An 11,703-nucleotide genomic window follows, 5' to 3' on the forward strand; every position below is an offset into this window, starting at 1 on the left:
TATTTATAAAACTCTTTAAATGACACATACTTTTCTGTGTTGACTATATTTATAAAACTCATTAAATGCTGTTAAAAAAAAATATTAGCTATATTTAAAAAACATTATTACGATATGAGATTATTTTTCTCAGTATTCCCACAGAAACTTATTAATGATGTATATATATTTTTTTCAGAAACTATTATTACATTGTGTATTTTTGTGTCATATATATATTTTTAAGAAACTAATTAAATGAAGTACTTCTATCATATATTGTAAAATGATGTCATTATTTTTGTAGGGTTTTTCTTCTTCAGAAACTATTAAATTATTATATTATATATTTATATATGTTTTAGAAACTATCATTAAAATATTTAGTTATTTCTGTATGTTTTTTTTTAGAAAACATGATTAAATTATGCATTTATATATTGTCTTAGAAACTATCATTACAATGTTTTTTTCTTCATCTTGTATATAATTTTTCAGACACTCTGGCTCTAAATGACCCCAACATATCGGACACTTCTTCCATGCTGGCAATCTTCAAACAGAAAGTGGACAAGGTGCAAGACAGTATATTCTGGCTGAATGTTCATTTTAAATAAAACCACCAGGTCTGTACCTGGTTATAGCTGTAAACATTATAATATAACTGTCTCAAAGTTCAAGACAGTATATTCTGGCTGAATGTTCATTTTAAATAAAACCACTTGGCACGTATCCTGGGTATAGCTGTCAACAATAGTTATTATATAATTGTCTCTTAAGTGTAAGACAGTATATTCTGGCTGAATGTTCATTTTAAATAAAACCACTTGTCACGTATCCTGGGTATAGCTGTCAACAATAGTTATTATATAACTGTCTCTAAGTGTAAGACAGTATATTCTGGCTGAATGTTCATTTTAAATAAAACCACCAGGGGCCTAATTCACAAAGGTCTTTTAGGCTCTGTTAGATAACAAAGCATTCTCTTTGTAAGTCTTTTAGCATTGCACTGCGAGATCGCAAAGTTGCGAGAGTTTAGTGAATTAGGCCTCTGGTCTGTACCTGGGTATAGCTGTAAACATTATAATATAACCGTCTCAAAGTTCAAGACAGTATATTCTGGCTGAATGTTCATTTTAAATAAAACCACTAGCCATGTATCCTGGGTATAGCTGTAAACAATGATTATTATATAACTGTCTCAAAGATTATTTTAAATCATTTAAAATAAAATCCATACTTAGGACTATTGACATTTGCTATATATACATGAATTTTTTATTTTTTTTTGCAGAAGGTGTATTTTAAATAAAAGCCATATTTGAGAATACTGATATATGCTATACAATGAAACTCCTCAAGACCGGACCCTCTCTAAACCGGAATTCTCTCAAAACTGGACATTTTCCATGGTCCCATGATTTATGCATCTTTTAACACTAAAGTTTACCTCTCTTAACTTCTCTTAAACTGAACACCGGATGAATAATTCAGTCCCAAAACCCTTATTTAGTGCAAATTGCACCTCGGAAAACTGGAAGATCAGACTGTTATCAATCAATATGGTGCCACTAATTGTGGTGTTTATTGTCACTTCACCATGTCTGGCCAGATTATCTAACCGCAAACATAGCTAGTGCAATATGCACACGCTCAGGATGATCATTAGGTGTGTAATCACCGCTACATATGACTGGGTACGGTTGGCAAATAACAATTAATCAATGAAAGATCAAGTGGCAGCTTATGTATTCTTCACAAACATGTTTAAAGTTTGTTTTGAGGATTAACAAAATAACAATGCATTTAATCCACTGTCCTTTGATTTTGTTTTTAAAAAACCTATTTAGTAAAATAAAGAGTAGGCAAAAGTAATGTTGGTTTTGCGGTGTCAAAAAAATGTCAGTAACATTTCATTACCCTCTCAATTTTCAACATGGAACGTCCAGCTAAATGTCACAGTAGGCTACTGAACTATCACTCAATAATAAACTTAGTCATTAAAAGTATATAGGCAAATGTTAAAATATCTTAAGTTTAAGTTTCTTCATTGCAACATTATTTGTTTCATCTTCATTACATATATAAGGCCGAATATGAATAGGACACCTGTGGAAACATACAACAAAGTACAACAAAAGCTTTTGTATCAATACAAACCCCTGAAAACAGGACACCTCTGAACACCGGATAAAAAACTTGGTCCAGAGGATGTCCGGTTTAGTAAAGGGGTTTCACTGTGTATTCAAATATGTGCTAATGTATTCAGTATTATATTGCAACTGATATTTCATTTTAATTAAAACCCATGACATTTGAGAATGCTAACATATGCTGTTTTTACTATTACAATGTTTTTCTAATAATAGAGCAATTCATGACATTTACTGGCAGATTAACATAGCCAATTTAATGACCATTTATCCTAATCTTATAGAAACACACATTTACGTAGCTACCTCAATGCTATTTAATATATATACAAGGCAAATAGAACTATTTTACACTAAACTATATTTTTAGCTCATACGTAAATTTTTCATTGTGAAAAAACCTTTTGTACACTTGTGCTACGTTTGGGCCATGCATGTCTCTGACTGAATTTACAAAAGTGTTTTTCTACATAATGACCACATTAATGTTAAAACCTCTCAGAGTATATGGAAGCACAGATATTAATAAATATTTGTTTAACAACAACAAAGAAGCAATAGCTATCATGTGTTTTCTAGAATACTATACTACAAATTGAATAAGACTTTCATAAAAATTGAAGATTTTGCTGTTCTCTATCTAAAAGTTGGAGGATTTTAGAAATAATGTGCAAGCCTTTTTTCGTGCCCCTGGCTATCCAGGGACAAGACACGGGAGAGAGTCTTGAGAGACATGCCTGAAACCTTAGTGGTATATGGGCATGTTAAAATAATTCAAAGTCTAAAGGCAAGCATTTTTAAGATGTTCTGTACTTGGTACTTGGCTGGAGTAATTTTCAGTTTCTGCAGAAGGAATTGTGTGACCTGTAGATTATTACATGAGTGTCAAAAAAAACATTTAAGGGAGTAAGTTTGGCAATCAGGGGAACGAAAATTCAGGGGCGGATTATGCTTTAGGTAAGTGGTGGGGGGGGGGGGGGGGGGGGGGGTTCCGAAACAATATGTAAATGTTTATAATTTAAAATGATAAATTTTACATGTTCATCAATTTAGATCTACAAGGTGGGGTTGGTATTTTTAGGCGAGGGGGGAGTTTCTGTGCAACTGGGAACCCCCCCCCCCCCCCCCCCCCCCCCCCATAATCCACCCCTGAAATTCTCAAATGAGTTTTACAAATGTTGTATGAAACTTGGCCTTCTCCAGGAAAGGTGAGTGATCACTCCCAACCCCGTCCACACTCGCCTGGAATGTTTTAGGAGAATGGCAAATAAAAAATTTAATAAATTTTATTTGAAACTTCTTGCGATTGTGCTTCTAATGAGAAAAAGTAGACTGCTGCATGGTGGCAGTGGGTTTCCTCTATCATCATCAGTGTGGTCCTTAACCTTACGTCCGACACCATATAACCATAATTAAAGTGTGTTGAGGGCGTCGTTAAATAATACTTTCGTTCGTTCCTTTTTATGACTGCTCATCTAAGCATCATTTCATGAGTGATCTGCAGTTCGTCTTGGCTAAGACCGAAACTAGCAAGAATGTGTTTGTTGATTACATATGAATTTTTTTCTTACAAATAAAGTATAGTATTTTCTTTCTTGTATTGAATTTGCCATCAGAAATACATTGATAACGTTATGTTCACAAAACCATAAGCTTACGATTCTGATATACTAGTGACATCACAAGTATGCCATAACAATATTGCCATACCATGTGTCATAAATATAGTACAGTGGAACCTCGTTAGTCCGGACAGTATGGTTATTTAAAAAAATGTCCGGATTAGCGAATTTCCGGATTACTGAAATGTACGTGATGAGTAACCTCCCTTGATTCACAAACAAAATGAAAATGAAAAACCTTTATTTTTTGTCAGAACTATATACATGTGCCGAACGGCAAACGTTTACATCAATGGTTCACAAAGTACTTCGTAATAGCTTGTTGTCTGATTGAACAGTTTGGTGCAAACGAGTTTTGCATTCTGAGAACTATAGTAGTAACATAATAGTATTTTGTATGTAACTATTTACTGGTGTTATTAACCCTGTGGTTAATAAATATTGTTATAACATAGTGTCGATAAAGACTACATCAAACTCTCAATATCGGGTTTAAACCTCGTCAGCACGGGCAACTACTGGGCACCTTTTTTAGCTGCAATTCAATTCAGGTGGTGTTTAATTTCCAGGTGTATTTAATGGACCACTAATGTTAAGAATTTGTGAACAATAACACATCTGGTTTTTTTTTTTTTTTTACTACTGTTTAATTTTTAGAGTATATGGTTGTTTCAAGTCGTTAAAGATGGTTTTCAGATTAGTGTCCAATGTATACTATAGTTTGCAAACAATATAAAAAATTTCATGTTTTGATGTTAAAACTATTTGTTTTTTTAAAAGGACTGTCCAAAGTGCTTTCCAGATGATTCATCCTCTGGACGTTTCGTCCATTTCATCCACAGACAATTCGTCCACCCACCTCGGACAATTTGTCCATTCAATTACAACATTTAGACCAATAAATCTAAAATGTTATTTCTTAGCCACTGAAATGGTTAATTATTTTCGTTTTGTGGTAAACTTACTAGTATATGAAACAAACTAAATTTTAGTGGCACTATCAACTTATTGTCTGTCTGTGTCCATTAATGTACTTTATTGATATGCTGTCATTCAAATTGCTCCCGTCAATTAGACCTATAATTGTGACATACTATTTAGAAAACAAAACTAGTAACTAAACTCTTGCTAAATTACCAGTTCTACATTGCGATTGCTGTATTACCGTACACATTTCACCCATAGGCGCGTATTTGTCCACACGCTCGTACATAATTTTTGTTGTTTCTACTAGGAAGTTTGCATCGGAAGATAATAGTCAATGCGCACCGGATGAAAATTTTGTCATTTATGTCAAAAATATCATAACGTGACGTCGTTCGAAGTAACCAACCAATAAACAATGATATTATCTCCATTTTGCTGCTGGGTTCCAGCCAAGTTCTATCATCTGTTACATCCATAAAATCACAAGACATCCTTAAGGGGTGCGTATTGCCCCGCCCTCCCCTACATGTATGCATGTGCCTTGTGGCCAAAAATAAACAAATAAAAAATAAAATAAAATAAATTTGTTGTCTTCTATTTCATTTTATTAAGCATCAACATCAAATGTGCATTCAGCTGTAAATGTCATTTATTCCGATTTCATTCCAATCTTGAAATGGCTGGAATCAGCTGCTTTGCGGAGATATCACCCTGGTGGTATTGTTCCCAGATCTGAAACACTTCGCCTTGCCCTGCCTAGTCCTCTGCTTTGCCCTTTGCATCCGACCCAGTCTTCCGTCGCTCACCCTCTCCATGGTTATTTCAACCAACTTGGCTTCCCGCAGAAGCAGAGGTACCAGCAGGTAAAAATGGATACCTTCCCTTGTAGCTCTGGCATTGATGCTTCTGTTACAACCTTCAGTGTTGTTGTTGGTCCGGATCTGAAAAGTGCAAGAAATAAATTTAAAAACACTACCGGGTATGTGGACAATCATATTATAAGCAAGAAACAAGTAAATAATAATTTTAGTAATTATAAATTATGACAATAACTAATTCATAATAGAAACAAGACAGTTATGACACCATGTCCCGATCACCTACGGTTGACAAACAATTGCGGATTTGTTTTTATGAACTTGGTCACACTGTAACTTTAATTCAGCACCCAAAGCGTAATTTTAATTAACATTTTAATTAACGACAACTTCCGTTGATTTTATAAGCTGTGATATATAAAAGAAAATCAAAGATTCAAACCATTACTTAATTATAGCATATTAAACAACTGAAATCATTTCCAGTGACTAATTAACTCTGCCAATGACGGCGACATATCACACGGCAATCGGTAATCTGCTCTAGCTCCGTCAAATATTATAACTATAATAGACTATATCTATCAAATTGTCCCCATCATACTTGGTAACCCCCCTTCTGGCAATGTCAGAGATATTGGCATGGCAAAGCTGGTAGGTTAAGTTGCAATCTGCACTTCTCTGGCAGATATTCCACTAGAATAAAAAGTGTCCGTATATTTATTTAATCAGTGGACGAAATATACGGTAAATAACTAATACCCAAAAAATTATAGTCCAAGAACAATTTGTGGATGTGGAAAGTCGTCTCGAGTTCAACAGTGGACAAATTTGTTTTAGTGGACGAATTGTCTGTGGACAAAACGAATCATCTGCATCCCTCCAAAGTTTGCGATTAATAAAGCCACTTTATTGACTGAAATTGTATATATATATTTAGATATCTGTTCTTGTTTAATTTAGGGCAGGCATTGAATTTGGGAATTTTGAATTAGGAATCTGCTGGAATCGAAAAATGAAGTGTGGTAGTATAGATATCTTTGGATTCCATCTCATAATTTTATGTTTCTGACCCCAAAATAAGAGATTCATGGAGGTGTGTTCATTTTGCTGCTTATATGCATGATACTCACATTTTGAGGGTGTTTTGGCACTTCCATGTTAGTATAATATATTACATGTATAAATATATACTGTATATACATGTGTATTGTTAAAATAGATGATTTATGAGAAAAACTTTTAACTTTTGGTTAGGATCTTCACATTGTTTTTATTTTTGTGAAATATCTTTACATTGTACATGTATTTGTTTTTGTTTGATACGTTCACATTATACATTGATTTCCTGTTGTTTTCACATTGCACATGTATTTTTTATGATATATCTTCACATTTTACATGTATTTGTTTCTGTTATATGCCTTCACATTGTACATCTTGTTATTTTTGTTAAATGTCTTCGCACTGTATGCTTTTGTGAAGTCTTCATAGTGAATTTATTTTTATTATCCCTTCCAATTTTGTTTTAGTTTGCTGTATTAACTTGTTTTTCAATCTGCTAGTTGCCCTCCACACCACTCCTCCCAACTATATTAATATCCAAAACAAACTGTACAAGGCTTGAAATTGTATTATAGAAAACCAACAAACGGTACGGTGGGATATGAAAGTATCATAAAGTTCAATATTTAAACATCACAATGCACTTCGTGATACATGCAAAAGTGTTTGTAAGGTGGTTTTTAAATTTGGTTCTCTTCCATTAGCAACAATATTTATCAAATTAACATTTTATGAATGTAAAGTTTCTTTTGGACGTCGGTGTATATTAACTAGCCACATTGATGCATATTCAGTAGCTTCATTTGTAGCCAGTTAGTTTTTTTGTGTGTGTTTTTTGTGCAGTTTTGAAAAGCTTGATATTTTGAATCTTCTTAACTTGCTAGATGGAACATCAAGCTTTGACAAATGTTGACAAATGTTGACAATCTCAAACCCAGTAGTTCCAAGCCATGTTTACACAGGAATATGGCAGATCTTTATGGGCTGATGGACTGAAAGGGACCTGAGCTTTACCTTTTAATCAGTTTTATTTTTTTCAGTTTGATGGACAAAATTTCACCATCATTTGAAATACCAAAGATTTCTATAAATTGTGAAAAATAAAAAGGGGCTGTTCAAATATTTTTTGTCAAAATTAGACAACCATCCACCCCCTTGTAATGCCCCGTAACGCTAGACCATACACCCCCCAAAATATTACATAACACTCGGAGATACCCTCCCCCCCCCCCCCCCCCCCAACACACAGACAAAGCAACGTGGCAATGTTTATTTATACCCATGTGTACTACGATGATGTCATTAAAGTGACGTATTGCTGTACGATGGGAAAAAAAACCCGCGGGTTTTCATCATGGTTTGACAAAGACAAATTTTGGGTTTTAATTTACCTCTAAAAACCTACATTATATATTGTTGTCATGGCATGGCACGTTTAAGAGAAAACAAAATTGTGTTACGTAATGCTGTTCAATACACCCCCCACCCCTTGTAACACTTGGACTTACACCCCCACCCCCAAGCATTACGTAATATTTGAATGGCCCCAAAATAATGTGACATTAATTTTGTTCCAAAGCTTTAACATTATTCTTTGATTTGAACATTTTATTATTTTTATTTTTATTATTTTTATTATTCTTTATTATTTTATGTAGATTCATATTTAGGACAACAATGTAAGATGTTAAGTTTAAATACATGTAAATATGATAATTATTGAGGGTTTTGCAAACTAACCAAATGTTTGGCAAATTTGTTTTTTGTTAATTAAATTGATATTTGGGATTCCACAGTAATAAGCGCAATTTAAGTACATGTGCATATGACAATTGTGCCTGTAGATTTTATAGCAGACAGCTTGTAATCAAATAATAATATATTTAAGCTTTTTTGCCCATTGTGTTCATGATGGGGATAATTTTTGTCAGTTATCTCCCCCTTTCGAATGTCCAGTCTTGTGATGCCATGTTCCATTGAGCCTAGATCATACGATGCGACTCAACTGGACTGTCACATTGTGTCTTGAGCCACAACTGGTTGACACCATACGACAGCCGTTGACTGCAACCGAACATCTTCGGTTGTGTCAAATGCTGTCGGGCAGACTAAAAATCAGTATGCTGTGTTGTAACTTTTATTTATTCCAAACGATTTACATTGAATTCCACAAGTTATAAAGTAACATCATTTGTAACATACCGTAATATTTTACTTCCTGCTTTACTGGTAGTGGGCATTTATAATGGGGTGACAAAACAAATAGTAAATTAGCACATAACCCATTAGTTGTTAATCTGGAGCACATGACCAAAAATTCACACAAAGCGTGAATAGCACCTGGAATTGACAGAACACCTCTGTCTTACTATTCCTTTCAATATTTCAATCATTTTATGACATTTTCATAACCAGAATTCAATTATATGCAATTATTCATTTGGTGCACATGGACATTTTCCAGTAGTATATTACATATATACTGAAGGTTTTAGGCTATTTGAGTAATCATAATATTAATAAAGTAGATGAAGTAGATGAAATATTAAACTGAACTGATCTACAGACTGCTGATGTTATGTTATATTAGGACTTTTAAAAAAAATTTTTATCACAGATGTTATTTGTAAACAATGAGTAACTTTTAACCAGGAAAAAAGCTTTGTATGCAGTGTAAAACCAAAACCAAAAATATTACATAAAGAGAAATGTTGAAAATATCTACTTACTGACTTAATCAATGTGATTGCCTATAGATGTGCCTGCATAATAATCAAACAAATATGTGTTCACCAAAGGATACAATGCAATTATGTAGACTGTTAATTTCAGTAGATGTAAGTAACCTAAGGGCCAATAGACTTTTTGTTGATTCTTTACTAATAACATATTAAATTAACAAGTTTTGATCACATATGTATTCTATACACTGTTTCAATAAAATGTGACATGTAATGTGTGTAAAAATTGTGCAAACAGGATGGCTTTTTTTTTTTTTTTTGGTGCGTTTAATTTTTCATTACTGAAATGGCATTTCATTAGGATACATTACACACTGGTTCATACCAATACTTGTAATTTTGTTTGTCCTGAAGTGTTGTTTAAACCATTAAGATTAACATGTCACAACATTGACATCTAATACTAGGCTCAGGCTGTCCACGGTCGTTACAAAGTTGGCCGACTGACGGTTGTGTTGTAATTTCCCCAACTCTCGACTTAGACAGGAGCGCTCAGATTAACAACTAATTGGTTACCCAGTATATAACGAGAATCGAGTTGTATGAGTGCTCGCTCGGACTAGCAACTGGACAGTTGTAGAAGTCGTAAGAGCAGAAAGTAGACCAACTTTGTGCTGGGAGTTTGTATTATGAGACTAGCAATATAATAGAAATAGCTGTAAGGTGGTTGGTTTTTTAATTTTTTTAATGAAAAATGCTGAAAAAGTCTACTGGCCCCAATTTGTTTTGCCGAGTACGTTTGGGTTTTAATTTTTTTTTTTATCTTTTGATCATATTCATATAATATACTTTTGTTTGACACCCAATAGCTGATGTGTATTTTTGTATTGGGATGTGTCATTAAACAATCAATCATTCATTGGTACATAGTTTTGAACAAGGTTCGAAGGCTTTCTATGCTCAACTGTTGGAAACAAGGGGAGATAAACCTCACTTATTATCCCCATAGTGATGTATTGTTTTGTGTACTTGTCTTGGTGAAGGCTTTATATAATTTGTGTAGTTTTAAAATTATATTATGTAACATTTTGCAAACCAAATGTTTTTCTCAATCTTTTGAGACTTGCACAAAACTAACAATCATATTAAAAAAGATATATATTTTATAGATGAAACTGTTTTTATTGTTTTATTGAGATTTGTTTTATTGGACTGATTGTGTGGAAAATAATGTGCAACTTGTATACAATTACTTAGTATGTTTTTATAAATGGGTGTGGGTGATTCGCTTGCATTATACTGTAGACATACATGTATATAAAACTTTGAATACCATTTAATTTTAGTGTTTATTTAAAAGGATTCTAAATTTTAAATTCATTCCTGTAGGGTAAAAAGATTATTATAAAATTATTGTCCAATTACAAGTACATACATAGGTTGTTAAAAAACCCCACAAAAATCTCCCCACCAAAACCATAAACACAATTTTTCATTTTTTGTTTGTTTACAATATTTATTTTTGTTGCTACAAAAAAACATTAGTGATGTCAATATTATTTTTATTACAATTATTTTACTTAACACATAATACTGGATCAAGAATTTGTAAGAGTTTAATTGCCTTACTTCAGTAGTAGATCTATAAATAATACATATATTTTACAAATAAACACTTATGAATCAAGAATGTTCAACAGTTTGTTTAATTGCCTTACGTCAGTAATAGATAAAATAATTATACCGGTGTTGTATACATGTATTTTACAGATGAACACTTGTGTTAACGGGTAAATAAAGTTCCACCTGTATCTGTAACATGTTTGTTTTATTTGTATTGATCTAATGTATATTTTTATCCTGCAACCACCGTTTCTGATAACCAATTATGATCACTATTTAAAGTCAATTAGGAAAATCATTGAATTTCGCATATATCATGACTATTCAGTTATAGCATTTCTGGAAGTAGAGAAATTTAAAAATTGGCTTAATTTTCCTCATGCCCTTGGAGTGGGGGGGGGGGGGGGGGGGGGGGGGGGGGGGGGGGGGGGGGGGAGGAGAGAATTCAGAATGACCACATTCAAATATTTGTTTCTCCATGTGCCAAGGAAGCTTACCACACAATTTGGTTAGAATTGGTAAAGTAGTTTTGGAGAAGTTGAAAATGTAAAATATCTATGCATGATGACAGATGAAAACCAATCACAACAGGAAGAATGTTGACAACCAGTCTAGCAAAGGGCGGGATGTAGCCCAGTGGTAAAGCACTGGCTTGATGCGCGGTCGGTCTAGGATTGATCCCAGTCGGTGGGCACATTGAGCTATTTCTCATTCCAGCCAGTGCACCACGACTGGTATATCAAAAGCCGTGATATGTGCTTATCCTGTCTGTGGAATGGTGCATATAAAAAATCCCTTGCTGCTAATGGAAAAATGTTTGGGGTTAAAAGGAGTA

General features: G+C 33.5%; 1 protein-coding gene across 2 annotated transcripts in view; it reads left to right on the forward strand.

Annotated features, from left to right (window-relative positions):
• The window catches only part of LOC121379112 (myosin-2 heavy chain-like), a 75,954-nt gene extending 64,898 nt beyond the window's left edge, over positions 1 to 11,056 (forward strand). For both annotated transcript variants that reach the window (XM_041507587.1, XM_041507588.1), the window contains one exon: positions 478 to 11,056. In XM_041507587.1, coding sequence (XP_041363521.1) covers positions 478 to 596 — 119 coding nt within the window. In that variant the 3' untranslated portion in view covers positions 597 to 11,056. The remainder of the gene's footprint in view (positions 1 to 477) is intronic.
• The last annotated feature ends 647 nt before the right edge of the window (positions 11,057 to 11,703 follow it).

This window comes from Gigantopelta aegis, chromosome 8 (genome assembly GCF_016097555.1).
Source record: "Gigantopelta aegis isolate Gae_Host chromosome 8, Gae_host_genome, whole genome shotgun sequence".
Lineage (NCBI taxonomy): Eukaryota > Metazoa > Mollusca > Gastropoda > Neomphalida > Peltospiridae > Gigantopelta > Gigantopelta aegis.